Source organism: Myxocyprinus asiaticus, chromosome 25 (genome assembly GCF_019703515.2).
Source record: "Myxocyprinus asiaticus isolate MX2 ecotype Aquarium Trade chromosome 25, UBuf_Myxa_2, whole genome shotgun sequence".
NCBI classification, from domain to species: Eukaryota; Metazoa; Chordata; class Actinopteri; order Cypriniformes; family Catostomidae; genus Myxocyprinus; species Myxocyprinus asiaticus.
Window position 1 is genome coordinate 8158342 of NC_059368.1, and position 17138 is coordinate 8175479.

At 37.5% G+C, this 17138-nt stretch overlaps 1 protein-coding gene across 3 annotated transcripts in view; it reads right to left on the bottom strand.

Annotated features, from left to right (window-relative positions):
• LOC127416044 (centrosomal protein of 85 kDa-like) overlaps positions 1 to 17138 on the bottom strand; it is a 102713-nt gene that overhangs the window by 75009 nt on the left and 10566 nt on the right. For all 3 annotated transcript variants that reach the window (XM_051655150.1, XM_051655149.1, XM_051655151.1), the window contains exon 2: positions 15922 to 16080. In XM_051655150.1, coding sequence (XP_051511110.1) covers positions 15922 to 16080 — 159 coding nt within the window. The remainder of the gene's footprint in view (positions 1 to 15921; positions 16081 to 17138) is intronic.

The following is a 17138-nucleotide window of genomic DNA, read 5'->3' on the forward strand; positions in this document are numbered from 1 at the left end:
TGTTGATATAAAAACAAGACTGAAGTTACATGATATGAATTGATTTTTGTATTTTGTTCTCTAGGTCTGGACAGGCAAAGAATTGGAGAGTGTTCTTTCAGTCATTTTTTGAATGGACGTCTATGTGTGTAGCCATAATTTACCTTTATGAGTAACATTTATGTGATATTTGAGATGTCATTGTGTAATAAATTACAGTAGAGCACATATACTGTATGTCATTTTACAGTATGCTGTAAACAACTGTAGAAAAAACAAATTTACAGTGTGAGCTTAAAACTTCCAGATATACCTCTTTCCACAAAGACTAAAAGAAGTCTAAAAAATTAGCTTCAAATAGATCCTTAAAGGGCCAGGGACAAAGCAGCTTATCAAAGCTGAGGAATACAATACTCACAATGCCAGTATACTTACAGAGGTCAAAGATAAACTCATACAGAACGGCTGTCTTTAGTACCATCACTTTTGATAGACTGTTACAAATAAAAGCGTTGTTCCAAAATGTTGTGAGCTGCCTACAGAGCGCTATTTGTCCTATTTAAAATTAGCTTATACGGATGGGTTACTGCCTATGAAGGCAGTATGCAGCTCACTAGGTTTTGGAACAGACTAGGGATGTGCAGGACTAGTCGACTAAAAGGTTCTGATGCTGCTAGTCGACACTGGAATTACTAGTCGGTTAATATTTTTCCCCATTAAACCGTTCAACATTTTTACACATTTACGTTTGGCTTGATATTTTTACAGAGGCTGCACTTAAATTAGTGTCATATTAATGTTATACATTTTAAATAGAATCAATAGTACAAATAATATTTTAAAAAGAGGATATCTGGAGCATGTACAAAGTTTCACTTCACTTCAGGCTGTGCGCACTTCTTCCCTCTCTCACTTACAGTGCGCAAAGGAAACTGTCCTCTGGCTAGACAATCACTTTGGTGGTGGTACGGGACGCGGATTTCCGAAACGTTGGATTGCAAGTCACTATGGATGTTTTCACATTTGAGTCTTCTTTAAATCTGTGTGTGCTTGTATGTTATTTTCCGGTCACTGGCTTTTTCAAGCACAGGATAGCCTTTCACCAGACCATGAAGACGTGTTAATTTTGCTCATCAAAAATGTATTCTTTTGAGTAAGTAGCCTAGAAAATGACTGTTTTAGGCTAGGTATGCCATTTTTTTAATCTGCTGATTAAGAAGGCTATTTTCAACGAGGTGCCGACTGCTTAACGGGTTAAACTATCTTTTATTCTGTGTGCACGTCATGTTTAGAATTCATTAGGTTTATTGTAGGCTACATCACAGGCCTATTTGTTTCTATGCAATAGCTTCTTTTTTTTTCTTTTTTTTACATCGTAACTGTTATTGTTTAACGTTTTTTACCGAACAACTGTCATATTAGATCAATGTCTAATCCACAACTGCACGTTGTGTAATACGTGCAATTTTTCAGCAAATTTTTTCTCTATCGTAGATTTGCCTTAGCCTACCTGTTAATTATTTTCAAAAATGTCCTGACTGTTTTAATATGTTAATTAACTTTTACTTGGTGTATTCAGTTTAGAACAGGCTATTAGGGTTGCGCTACTGGTCCTGCACTGTTCATACAATTTTTTTCAATAAATCAACCTGTATTCGCTAAAGGTGAAAGTGTGTTGTGTTCTATATTTAATGAACAATGATGATAATGCAAGGTGAGCACATCTCAGATAAATGCCCCTTTTGAGCAGAATTTAGCTTCAGATTTAGAATAGATTAAGTATTTTAAATGGGTCGCACAAACACAATCTTTCTGAGCGTCTTCTGAAGGTTGGTTTCATTTTAGACTAGTCGATTCCAAAATTTTCATTTAAACGTCAGTTTAATTAGTCGTTCCGCACATTCCTAGAACAGACACTTAAAAAAGTCATTCTTTTTAGCTTTAGGAGGAAACCCCATTAGGGTAATTGGCAAGAACTAATGCAGGGACACATCTGCAAGTCCAAAAAAAAACAAAAAAAACAACGTGTTTACATCTATGCATGAGCTGATATGAGAAATTAACCAATTTTATGCAGTCTACCATATACCTTATTGAATATTCATGCAGAGACTATTTCATCTGAACAATACACACATATGGCTTTTTCTTTACATTTACAAATACTATTCTGATTTGGCAATTATTTGAGAGAACGGTGTTGTAATTTGGCCTTCTGGGCAGAAGCATCCATCCAAAACCTGCAAAAAATGTTTATGGAGTGTTGTGTCAAACTCATTCCTCTTACATTGTCTAAGCCATTATTACCACGATGGTTTCGGAGCAGCTGTCATTTAAAATCTGTTTGGGGTGGGGGGTAGGGGTACATGGCACAGAAGGCCATGGGCAAACAATTCCCTGCTTAATCACAGTTAACTGCATTACACTGCTCTCAGTCAAATGGTAATAAGCAAGTCCCAACTGGCTAATCGGACTGTGCCAGGAACTAATCTAGCCCAAATCTAATAGAGAGTAACACTGTGACCCGGACTTCTCTTGGAACGAGATTGTTAGGTGAAGATTAGTCATACAGATTTGGTTAATACCACTGGACTGATGCTAGTCTTTTTAACCACTGCCATCCTTTACTCGCCATCATGTTATTCCATACATGCATCACTTTCTTGACCTATCAACATTTTTCCGTGTTCCAAGAAGAAAGATGTTAGGCAGAATGCAAGGCTCAGTCACCATTCACTTTCATTGCATCTTTATTTTCCCATAAAATTAATATCAAATGGTGACTGAGGTTGTCGGTCCCTACCTTTCTGCCAAACACTTCTTTTGGTGTCCCACTTATGAGGTTCCTTTATAGTTAGGATACTGCCTTAGAAGGTTGACCATGTAGGCAGTTGGCAGCTCACTACGATTTGGAACAAAGCTTATGTCCCAAGTGTTGGAAAACTGGTATTGTTAGAGTGTTAAAAACAATGCAAAAGCACATTGTGCACAAATGCACTGGTATGTATGTTACTTTGCTCCTCATGTATTTATGGATGCTACAGTGGTATTCAAGGCATGCTTTTTTGCAAGTTTTAGGGCACCTCTATGTTTATTCTTGGCTGATAAGTCATGCGATAATGTGACACCTCACCTCCAGTACATAATTGGATAAGAGCTCAATGGAAGAGCATGTACCAGGAGTGCCATGCCAAACAATATTCAAAAGGACACTGATGTAAAGGACAGTGTCAAGCAGAAGTTGGAGCATTGATCTGAAATAAAAGCTGACATGGTATTTTAAAGTTTCACCGGATTACTGTTAAAGGGATAGTTCACCCAAAAATGAAAATTCTCCAATTTCTTACATACCCTCATGCCATTCAAGGTGTGTATGGCTTTCTTTCTCCTGCAGATCACAAACAGAGAGTACAATATTTCAGCTCTATAGGTCCATACAATGCAAGTGAATGGGTGCCAATGTTTTGATGCTCCAAAAAGACCATAAAAGCAGCATAAAAGTAATCCATACGACTTTAATCCATATCTTCAGAAGTGATATGATAGGTGTGTGTGAGAAACACACCTATCATAATATTTAAGTCCTTTTTTGCTATAAATCTTAATTTGAGTTCAGCAGATGAAAGAAAGTCATACACATCTAGGATGGCATAATTGTGAGTAAATGATGGGATAATTTTTATTTTTGGGTGAACTATCCCTGAATCGGGTGAAGTAACTATTCAGACAAGTCGCAAATTTAGAGCTATCCCAGAATCAAATATGGGTTCAGACCAAGAAATCAAATCAAGTGCAAAACAGCCTTAGAGAGCAATCAAAAATAAATTAAAAATAAAAATCTCTTTGGCTGAAGTTGATTCAATCATGTACAGTGGTTCCACATGTCTTAAATTAAAATTAGCATGTAGTTTACTTCAAGTACAGGAAACCTTCCTTAATCAAGTAAACTCAACAAAATGTAGGCTGTCAAAATAACTCAAATGAAACTTCTAGTGATGTGCTAGCTAGTACAGTAAATGTTAGGGGAAATGTGGTGGAAAGAACTACTAAGTGCAACTTGCTCACTACGCTATGGTTAGCACAGCGATTGCTCAATGGATAAAGCAATATGTAGAATAAACTAAATTGTCCTCAGCATAGGCTCAAGCTCCACTCTTCACCATGATAGTAACCCAAATAACAAAACATTAAACACTAACAAGTCAACCTATATATTTATCTTGCACAAAGACACATAAAATAACACTAAATCTTATGGGTTTGGAATAACATGAGGGTGAGTAAATAATGACCGAGTTTAACATCAAACACAATCTACAATCTAGCAGAAGTTGTTGAAACAAGAAGTGAGACAAGAGCGGAAACCCCGAATGGAGCCATTGGCCCCACAGGGGTAATTATGAAGAAGTACTGGTGCCCATAGAAAGGTATAATTAGTGACTTGGGTCAGGAGGCGCCCTGGTTCGAGACTAAAGGAATTTCCTGTGCCTTGTTCTAGGGCATTCACTGGCAGCTAATTTGGAGAGGTGGAATTCTGAGAAATCCTTGGGTAATTTCAAGGTGGATGGAATTAGGTACATTAATTTAAAAAAGGACACACCTCTGGTACTTTTCTCAAGGTGAAACGTGCCACGGGAAAGACTGATGCTCTGGTAGGAAATGGATATGAGAATGAAGACGTTGTCTCATGGGAAATGGACACCGCTAAGTCATGAGATCCCCAGTGGGCCAAAGAGCAAGATCACAGCTGATAAATGTTAAGTAACCTTAAGAAACTATAACTTCATTCAGATCGTTTGATCGATACAACTGCTTCATTTATGTTATAATGGAATATTTTCAGGAGACATTTGTCCAATATTATGGACAGTAAATGGACTAATTCACCAGTCAGAAAGACCAATTTTCTGTGTAAATTGTATCTAAACCAAAAGGAACTGAATTTCTAAGCTCCTTTAAAGGTATGTTCCTTGTTCAATACAAGTTAAACTCAATCAGCACTATTTAAAAAAAAATTATAACTTGCCCCTCGTTTATTACAAACAAAGAGCAAACATTGCAATTACAGAAAAGGCCCGGGTTTACTTCACTTTCAAAGTATGCTCCTCTGACCGCAAACTAATAAAAATGCATTTGATGCATGGGCACTACGATAGCTTTTCGATACTCTTTTAGTACAATCAATGGCATACACAGCCGATGTGCTAAGAGGAGGCGTGTCAAGACAATCTGGGCCGCACACAGACAGTCTGCGTGGACTGTGCTGATGATGGAATTTGTGTCACGCATATGGTGCGCGGAGCGATCACCAACGCGGATGACAGAAGTACACTTTGGCCTCAAGTCACTTACAGTGGAAGTGAATGGGGCCAGACGATAAACATACATAAAATACACGTTTTTAAAAGTATAGCCACAAGATGTAAACATTAAAGCTGTTAATATGATGTTAGTGTTATAATATCATTCATTAACCTTATCTGTGTAGTTATATTAAATATTACAACATTGTTGTCATGACGATGCACTGCCGACAAATCCAGTAATCTGGTAAAAGGTGTTACACCAGTAAATCTCTGATTTTCTAAGACTACACTCAAAAAAAGGATTTTTGCAGGTTGTTCACTTTACTTAATTAAAATTAACTTAACACAATTCTAGAACATTTTGTCTTAAATTCATTACGTTAAATTTAATTACATTTGTAAAATGTAAGTTTACAATTTACGTTTACTTAATACATTTGAGTAAGGCCTATATGAATATTTTTTGTAGCATTGATGAAACTGGCCAGGGGATTTTGATTTCCCAGCATGCTTTGCAGGGGGCTGGATGGTGTAAACAAATGTTGAAACGAAGTGTTATTTTATGCATTTTGAGCAAGACAAGAACAAGATTAGTTTTGTTCATATTTACTGTTCTCTTTTATCTTTTTTTTGTTTGTTTTTTTTTTTGTTTTTTTTTAAGTAGTGTTTGTTTGGCTGGAATTTGGGGGGTTACCATTGTGGTGAAGACTGGTGCTTGTGCTTTGGTTGAGGATGGACTTGCACTTTCAAGGGATGTTTAATTTGAATGCTGCTTAGCGCTTTAAGCAGTAGCTATCAAATTGACAGGGCAACAGTCTCACTGTCCTTACAGCTGCTCACCTGGCATATACTAACGCTTAAAAAAATAAGAATAATTTGAACCAACATAAGACAATTAATTTAATAAACCTTTGTGAATTAATAAAATTAAGTTGGACGAACATGAAAAAATTAAATTTGATGAATCTAATAAAGTTGAGTTAAACCAACTTTATTGCATTGATTTCACCTAATCCAACTAAATTATGCTGGCTCAATTAAATTGATTTAATTTAAATGAAATAGATTAAATTGCATGTAAAAACCTTTTCAAATTCAATTAAGGGTAATGATTTTTGAGTGTATAATCATGTTAAAATGTAGAATGCTTACTTTGTAACTATAGACCATTTCAAGAATGTAAACAATAACAAAGGAATTTGAACGCTACTGACCCTTAAGCATTTCTGGTATCGTTAACGGATCCTTTAAATAAGGCTCCAACACTGGGTTCACACATCCTCTGTGAGTGGGGCGTGAGCGGCGCATTTTCGTTTCGGCATCCATATTAATAGATGACACCGTTTACACTGCAAGTGTTGTGAGGTGATGCGTCCCAGAAACATCCCAGATGCGGTGAGCGGATAGTTTACTGGTGTAACAGCTTTTACCAGATTACCGGGTTTGCCAGCAGTGCATCGTCATGACAATGATGTTGTAATATTTAATATAACTACACAGATAAGGTTAATGAATGAGTGGATATTTTCAGCGTTTAGCCTATTAGTTTAGTTTAGTTTAGCCTATTTTTGCATGGCTCACGCTGAGCTCAGCGGCTCTGGGTGCATTACAACACTAAAATAATCAGGAGATTATAGAAAAGACACAAAAGAAATTCAAAATTATTCAAACTGAACCTATAGTACACTACAATTTATATGTCTGTATGCAAGTAAACTCAATAAAATAACTTAATAAAAGGAAAGAATTAATAAACTGCCAGACCTTTTGCCATTCTGTGTGTATAGATGTACAGTATAGACACAACATTAACCAATCACAACCAAGTGTGCTGATAAAGATGAAGTACACGTGACTGCCCGCTGTTGTCCTTGAAGCAGCAATAACCTCAGCGTATTATGACCTTATTAAAGAAAAAATTTGGCATAGGACCCCATATTTTCTGTGCAGAGGCGCTGCTGTTTCTCGCGGAAGAGACGCGGCCAATGGGTGAACCCGGCGTAAGTTAACATATTTTCTCAAAGAACATCGCATGTTTACCTGAAGTGACTTATCCAGGCATGTTGTTGATACTGAGCACATCTAAGCAAGACAGGAGATTATACTGTATCGTAGTTTAGATGCTCACAATTATATCCTCAGCAGAAAGTTGGGGAATATTGCGTGACCTGCAGACAAGGTAAGGATTTATTTTTTAATTATAAAAATACTGTACTTTTCTTGTCTCTTTCTTCTGCACTAGCTTTTATACTACTCCAGCTACTCTGAGAAATTATTAGTATGATACTGTAGATATTTGTTGGCTTTTGTGTGACAAACTGCTTTTGTTCCTCATTTGTAAGTCGTTTTGGATAAAAGTGTCTGCTAAATGACTAAATGTAAATGTAAATTACTTGCGCAGCTTCATTCATTATAATGGGAGAGATCTATAGTCAATTTTAGAGCTCTACCTATCAAACTTACAATTAATTGGCACAAACTTTGTTCACATTCCAGAAATAAGATGTGTGCTGCAGTTGTTAGTACTGCACGTATCCAGCCGTCTCACTTCAATGCTGCGGTTAATGCGTCCATTTGTGGTTGCTTTTTTTGGTGATCTAAATACTTTAATTTCCATTAGTTCCTGCCATCCAGAGAGCATCCACCCCCCGAACAACATGGTTCCCATTTTAATAATTACATTTTATGATAATCGTGCTAATATTAGTAGCGTTAATCATGTTAAAGTCACTATGAATGAAGCGCCTCCCGCTGTTGTTTTGAATGAGTTTGACAACTTACGCTGTAGGCACCTAGCTGTAACTGCATTTTTGTATTTATTTTTTCAACTGACAAGTCGAAAATATTTTTAGGGGTAATCAACATTATGCCACAAATGCTGTCGTTTGAGCTTAACTTGTATTGAACCCGGAACATTCTTTTAAGCCAGTTGGCTAGGGGCATGGTGACTATGCATCTGTCTCAATGCATTTGAGGTCACATGTGCTCAAATTGACTGAGTACAATATGACGCTCAGGATGTCCTCAATGCAGGACATGTCCCCAGGCTCACAGATATCCTGCTCTTTCTAACGAACTGTAATGAGGCCGTCTACTAATTATGAAACCCACTTGAGGAGAAAGTACTTTCAGCATAACAAAGCTAGGGCATTTTATAAAGTATTAGCATTAGTATTGTTTTAGACATGCAAAGAGGCAAACTAGATCACTTCACCAAAACAAAGCAGAAAATTAAATTGAACAGTAGCTATTTAATTAGAGTGTGCTGCTGTCAGTACATTATGGTTGAATGTACTAGATTGCTTCAGTGTTATATAGGGTAAAAATAGAAGAAGATAAGCCAATTGTAGGCCGAAAACTAGATGTAGCAGCTTTGCAGTGGCTCCCAGAACAATTTACTTTTTCATGTGGATTATGCCTGTGAGTCTAGACACACAAAATTCTTCTTGAAACAAGGTTTAGAAGGACTTCAGGCCTGCATAAAACCACACTTGAGAACATGTTGAGATTAAAACAAAGAGGCTTATTTGGGAGAATCATTCGTAAGCCTTTCTTTATCAGATTGTCTCTACCCAGCAAAACCCCATAATGCATTGTCTGCAAAATCTTGTGGCAGTGAAAGAGTTTTAGCCAAGGGTTACTAAGCCAGCAAAAATGTTCAAAACGGAACATAGCCCTCATTAAAACAAAAATAAACCACAAAACAACTTTCCTGTTTACTGGCTGTTACACAGAAGTGTGAAGGTCCAGGTATACTTTGTTTTTGCATGTTCCGGATTGGCTCGCACCTGGTCGACCACATTGCCTTTGTGAGTATACTCTTCTGACCGCGAGTGAATACGAACGCATTTGACGCATACCCACTACAACTTCTTAGTGATGCTCTTTTAGTGGAGTCAATGGCCAGCGTATGTACCGACGATGCACACAGACAATGACAGCGTCCGCAAGTCGAGAAAATCTGTCCGGCAAGGACGCGTGAAGTAAACTTTGGCGTTAACGCAGTAACAACCTAAAGTTAACATGAAATGGCCTTCACAACCAATTTTACTTCCATATTGTGACATATTTCTGCATGAAACAGGATATTCAAATGATTTGTTGCTTCTGAAAAAACACCCTGAAATCAACCTCATTCAGCTGAATAACTGGCAAGCACCATCCACCATCAGACATTTTTGCATCAAATCAGTTTCCCTCTAGCGCTACTGAAAGCACCCTGCGCGAACCACTCAGAAAAGAGTTTTGGTTCCACTGTAATCAGGAAGTAATCACGTTCACAAAAACAATGGTGAGCGTGATTCAGAGGCTGCATTTTTTTACTCAACAATTATATTTTTACTACACTGATGGTTAGATTTAGGGTTGGGGTAAGGGTGTAGATTTAATAAAATATGCACTCGAGTTGACTGTATTAAGTTGTTTACAACTAAAAGTACAACAAGCTTTTGGCACCAATCTATGGACATTTCACCCATAAACTGAAGTTCACACATACCTGATACGTTCAACACTTCCAGCTTTCACTACTGTGGGGCAGGTTTTTTTTTAATTTTGGTAAGCACAGACCGATTTTGGAAGCGAAACTTTCAATTTATTGTTGCCGAATTCACAGTGCAATCCGTCTGATGAGAAAAAAAAGTTGATTATGTCCATTCTTCCCTGTGTACTTGCTCTGTTGAACTTGAGACAATAAACAACATTTAGAAATGCATAGTCTAAAACGAGTGCTCATCTGCATTTTGTCTAGGCCTATATTTTATATGCAAAGAGTCACCATGTCCACCGCTGCACTGCTAGATATGGTGACTCATATAAAATATAGGACTAGATAAAATTCAGACAAGCACTCGTTTTAGACTATGCATTTTTAAATGTTGTTTATTCTCTGATGTTGTCATAGATGTTTTCTCTACCATGGGGTGATATCATGGGTCTCATCCTACACAGTGATTACAATTGTCTTCATGGCAAATCTGCCCTATTTCTTGGGCCAGCTCATGCTGACTGCTTCCATCCAGATCGCACTGCCTATGGCACTGAAACAAAGTCCTGAGATCATGCCTGACGGAAACAAGCAGTTTTGGAGTTGTTTGTGGCATTTGAGGCATTTCAATGAAGTAACAAGTGTTTGCAAAAGCAGAATAAAAAGAGAGAAGGGCTGGGCAATATTGCTGAAGATATTATATGTCAGTTGTTTTTCAGCCTTTGATAATGATCGATATATATCTCATTATTTCTGTATTTGCTCTGATAGTGATTAATAAGATATTTTTTTAACAGAGATTTAAAGTTAAGGCTAGATAATGATACAGATTTCCCAATTTGGTTCAATTAAAATTCACAAACTCTCCATTTGACTGAGATTACGATTCGATTAAATTCTGATTAATTTGGGTTACAACGTCCATTTTGCTTACATATGAAAGAAATTCTCTCTCCGCTAATGCTGTCAATTATACACTTAAAAAATTATTAGTTAGCTCAACAACCATAACGTAAGAAAATTAACAGAATTTACTCAGACACGTACATTTATAACATTTTTAGCTTTAAGGGGCCTGGGTAGCTCAGCGAGTAAAAACACTGACTACCACCCCAGGAGTCACAAGTTCAAATCCAGGGTGTGCTGAGTGACTCGAGCCAGGTCTCCTGAGCAACCAAATTGGCCCGGTTGCTAGGGAGGGTATGCACTGTTCCATCTGTTTGTTCTGAGAGTAGAAGTCTCACCTGCTTAACATTTATCTAACAAGCCGTCAGATGTGCGCACACTTCCCGATGAGCGAGAGACCAGCAATGTGCAACAGCAAATGAAAGAGCGCAAGAGGAGTGAAAGACATTATGAAGCAGCAGACAAAAAATAATTAGAAAATAAAAACATCACCCACGTCTCTCAAACTGCTGTTTCATCATAATTTTCATGTTTTTTTTCCCCCTTGTTGTGCAAATTAGTGCAATAACGGGCGTTGCTCGTATTTCATGTTCTTTGTTGACATGTAATCATGAAATCAACTCTCCCGTTGCCATGTTAGTGAGTTTGTGAATTCATTTTGGGATAGTAGTTTCATTAGGAGATTAATTGTGTGTGGTTGATACAGTACATCCAGTCAGTTTTGTAGGATGTGCTTGGCTTTAGGATATGCACGTTTCTAACATCTGTCTCTGGTGCACGCATAAACGCCACTGCGCTGCCGCGTTCTCAGAATCGATTAATCGGAGAACAGATTTTTTCTCCCACCCCTACTTCAAGCGGGTCACTCGCACCGGTGCGCCTAAATATTTTTTCACAGTCGCACACAGTAATTTTCAGTCGCAATTATTAATTGAAAATATCAATTAATATATCATGAATATGTCAGATGTCATGAAATTGCATTTTTAATAATGAAAGTTGTCACTGTTTGAAATTTCATACAAATTTTTTACAAAATATTCACAAGGTTGGAACCTGATGAAAATAGAATTATTATATTCTAAAAATAATAATTTAAGTGCTACTATATCAAAACTACAATGCAAAAAAAAAAAAAAAAATACTTTTTACCAAAACCCCTTGCATAGATGCAGCACAAGCCTAATTGTTAAATTCTTTAATATTTACAGTGTTTTCTGATTTCACAATGTATGATTGTGCCTTTTAAATATTTATATATTTACATATTTATTACACTTACTTCATTACTACATTTTGTAACATGTTTGTTTATATGCACTTTACATTGAGTTTACATTGATAAAGAGTATATAACAAGCACTAAATTGGTACTGTCTTTTTAAGGGAAAAGCTCCATGAGCAAGTGTTTACGGTTGAATGAGCGCAGCGCACATTAACGAGAGAGAAGTTTTATGGTTGTTTTTCCCTCATTCATGCAATGTATGATTGAAAGGATTTTTGATACAAAATACATCGAACGAAGCAAAAGAAAACTTTTACTTGTGTAATGTGTATGACTTGCTTGTACAAATATTTATTGTACACATTCTCATATTCAAATCTACAAGCTCTCGAGTTTTGCAACACTTTTACCTTCTAACAGACGTCCAACTGACGCATTACTGGTCTGTATCCATGCTTTAAAACAGAGAATGTTGTGAAAACAGTCCGGGGAAAAGTTTAACTAAAGTCAGAGTTGACGTCGTTAAATGCGATGTCAGTGGAATTTCACGGCTGAACTAAAGCGATGGTGACAGCGCGATCACGACAGATTCGGACCTACTGCAGCCAAATAAGGTATATTTTCTTCAGGGTGTGCACTCACGAGACACAAGCAGTAAAAGACGATACTGAATGCAGCTTCTTAATTGCCTACTTTTTCAGTAAAAGTATTGCGGCGCTCAATTTTCTCAAAAAAATCTGAATATTTTACTCACCAGAGATCTGAATATAAAACTAGTCTAATGACATGGTCTTTAAGAAAATGAATGGGTAAATAAAAAAAGTGCGTAAAAATTAGCGCAATCCGATTCATTTCATAACGCAGCAAAATTCTCATGAATATAATGTGAATATTCTAAATATCGCTCAGGCAAGAAAGCAATGTGAATAGAACAGAATGTTTGATCCCATTGTTTGTGCTTGACTTTGATTTGAGCCTCTGCACAGGCTAAATTACTGCACAAATGATAATGAGACTGATTCAATCTATGAGCTGTGATAAATAGGAGTGTGACCATGGTCAGGCTCAACCGCAAGACAGGCCTGATTCTGTGTCCCTGGGGCACTGATCCAGGCAGCCGTCAACTCCCTCCAGACAGCAGCAGTGGGACAGAAAGGGAGGATGGAGAGATGGGAATGTTGACTATTGGCTGCTAAAATGTAGGGCAGGATGATGTGCTTCCAGCAGGGAGCTCAGACAGAATACATGATATACCGTTGTGCTCCTTCCATACATGAAGAAATGCTCTTGTCTCTTCCTCGCTCCACAAACCCATGGGCTAGATTTGTTACACACTTGTTATGGCCAAATATATTTGGAATTAGGCAAATGTGCAACTGAGGTAAATGCGTAGCGCTTTAAAATAACCCGGTCAGCGCATGTTAGCGACGTGCACGAACCGAACTCATAGCACAGCATTTCTGTATAAAACATACATTATCAAAGCAGGAGATGGAATTAATTTCATGTGCATCGAGCACAGAATGCCGTATCATTAACCTTGTGCGGCGCACATTGAGACACGTAAACATTGCGGTGCGGTTCTGTATTTCAGTGTGCGCTCGAAAGAGAAACAGTGATTGGTCAGTAGCGAACTTCTGAAGAGAGCGTGATTGGTCAGGTGAGGTGAAAACGGACTAGGAAAGAGCTTGTGATTTGGTCTATCATCCGTAGCCTATAATGAAAATGAACAGCAATTTGCAACTTTACCTGGCTGACACCTTCTGTTTGCTAGCTCACTAATATCACAGACGATTAGGCTTAATTAACCGTTAGAGGCAGAAATCCTGATCATGATTAAAATACGATTAATTGTGCAGCCCTACCCAACATTACACATTTTGGATATCTCCCTAATCAAACACAACTGATTCAACTCTTCAGCTCATTAGTGGAGACTCCAATACCTGAATTGAGTGTGTCAGAAAAAGGAGATCTGTTGACTGTGACTGTTTTCATTTGCTCAGAGAGTTTCTATGGTTACAGTCCTTCTTTTGAGTTCAAAGGCAAGCATCACTATTCAAATTGTTTATACTTAGAACAACATTCTAACCCTAAGTGTTCAATTATGTGCAATGCGCATAAAGGATGCCACAAATCGTCAAGCTTTTTGAAGAAATGCATAGATTTCTAAAGGAAATCTAAGATGGCGATGAAATGGGTAAAAAAAAATCCCATTGTCTTACATTGAAATGGGTCCCAAGTTATTTCTAGTGACCACAACATAAAAGAAATGTGAGGATTTTTTTTTTTTTTTTTTTAATTGGGCCAGTAAGCAACAACCCAGATCACTCAAACAACCACCTAGCTACATCATAGCATAGCAACCACCTAAAAAATCCATACAAAACTTTGCAACCCTAGCATTATAGCAGCCAGATTTTTATGGGAAACCACCACTAACATTTTTTCTGAACATGTAAAAGCTTATTTTACCTTTAAATGTTGACACTTTTATCAAAGGCGAAACTGCATTCAAGGTATACATTTTAATCAGTATGTGCATTTCCTTGTATGGAACCAATGACCAAGGCGTTGCTAGTGCCATGCTCTACAAATTGAGGAACAGGAACTCTTTTGGCATCGAGAGTCTGAAAAGGGACCATCAGCATCTAAATAAAGCTAATCAGCACAGCTAAATTTAAACGCCATTCAATTCATATTTCAAAATGTAACTATTCCATGGGTTTGTTTTGAATGTAATTGTAAAGACAGGGTCTTCTGCTGAATTTCCCTGCATTATGCATGAAACGATCTACAGTAAATATGCTTCTCTTTGACTGTGATGCCTTGCGGGTGATTATAGCTGCTAAACTGTTGGCAGTTATTTACAATTAAATATATATGACCATATAAGAGGCCTCACGGTAGAAGGGGGCAAACCACATTTGGCTTGTGTTTTCGACTGTTGACACAGTCACTATTATTTGAACTGTTACCTAAAAAGCCTTCAGCCCACCAAGCTCAAAAACCAAAGATCCATCCCTTTTGTTATTATACAGAAAGCTGTGTGCACACTGTACAATTTTTTTGTCCTTTATGATTGTTACTTATCCAGTTGTACATTAAGTTTGCGAAAATAACCGTTTTTTTAATTGAGCCTGTTCAATATACATGTAGCTATGACAGGCAGCAGTGACTGTGTGTTAAGTCGTTCTGATATTGTCATTGACACGACAAAAATGAATTAAATTTTGCTGTACAAACAAAAGTAAGCCTTTGAGTAAATTCTGACAATGGTTTTTGAGACTGACAATTTTCGAGACTGCCTTACAAAAAAATAAATAGTATACAATCTGCAAATTTTGTCTCAAATGACAAAAGTGTGCACCAATATAATACATGAACTAATTTCAACTAACCAATCACAACATCAATTGGCAATTCTGCTATAGGCACCAATACATACTGTACATGTGGTCATGGCGTCATTTTCTGCCAAAATCAGAGTGTTTGGCTACAAACATTTGTTTGTAAAGAAAGAGAACCACTGGATTCCTCATTAGTCATCTTCGTATAATCTCTAGCAAAAGGCTATTGCACGCACTGGCCAACACACATTTAATAGACATTGAAGTGTAGCCTATTTCTAGAGGCTTTTAACTCTAAATAAATTAAAAGTGGCTAATTAAAAGCAACAAAAGCATTTATGCATTTGACCGACACTTTTATCCTAAGCAACTTACTGCTAGCGCCATGCTCTATGTTTTGAAATAAACAAGAAATATTTTCAGTGCTAATAGCATTGATAGGACATTAAAGGTTTAAGATCCTATTTCAAGTTTTATCCGACTGAGACAAAACTTAAGGAGTTGGGTCATGACTTTTTGCCACTATTGTAATGAGCTTTCTAGAAAAAGTCTGACAGCTAAAATCAGCCATGAATAACAAAGACCCAATCAATAACACGTTTCACACTTCACAAAGCAGCCAACCCCGTGGTTTGTTTGAAAGTAAGTTGAGTCATAACTGAGTCTTACCCTCTATGCTGTCAGAACATGAGGTTCCTATGCCTGTGTCGCCACTGTCCGAGGCAGCGCTGTGACGTCGCCCGCGGCTGCTAATGCCAGCGGAGGAAGAGGACGCTTGCCATGCCGAGTCACAGCCTGGGACCCATCCAGGAGAGGAAGTGCTGGAACCTAGGAAACAAAGAGCACTAGGTCACCATAGAGACAACAGAGAGCTGTCATGTCCAGCTGATGCATGATATCAAACTGTATCATTATTAAAACTACTTTGTTTATTCACAATGGAAGACTTTTAATTAACTGAGGCTTTAAAGCAAACAATGATAATGAAGTGCAACCAGATACTGTAGATTACAAGGCAACTACCCAGAAAGCACTTCTCTGTAGAAGTTGTTGATTGCTGAATTTCAAATTTTAACAATTACATACATGAGAACTTAAATCAGAGTTCACTAAAAAAAAAAAATTTTAGACTATTTTTGAAATTTCCACATTTCAATTTCATAAAATTCCATTAAATAAAAATTTAGAAATTAAATCTTAAAAATTATTTTTTTGATGGGGCCTGGGTAGCTCAGTGATAAAGTACGCTGGCTACCACCCCTGGAGTTCGCTAGCTCGCTAGTTCAAATCCCAGAGTGTGCTGAGTGACTCCAGCCAGGTCTCCTAAGCAACCAAATTGGCCCGGTTGCTAGGGAGGGTAGAGTCACATGGGGTAAACTCCTCGTGGTCGCTATAATGTGGTTCGTTCTCAGTGGGGCACGTGGTGAGTTGAGCGTGGTTGCCGCGGTGGATGGCGTGAAGCCTCCACACACGCTATGTCTCTGTGGCAACGCGCTCAACATGCCACGCGATAAGATGCGCAGGTTGACGGTCTCAGACGCGGAGGCAACTGGGATTCGTCCTCCGCCACCCGGACTGAGGCGAATCACTACACGACCACGAGGACTTAAAAGTGCATTGGGAATTGGGCATTCCAAATTGGGAGAAAAAGGGGAAAAATCCAAAAAAAATATATATATATATATTTTTTTTGTTTGTTTGTTTTTTGAGTGTTCTCATAGTTTCTGATCAACTTTTCACTTAAATTTTCCACACAAAAAAATTATACATAATAATAATATTTATATATAAATAGATACTTCTTAAAAACACACACACACATTTCTATAAGGAATACACTCAAAAAGAACAATTTCTGGCAGATGAAAACTAGAAAAAAAATATAT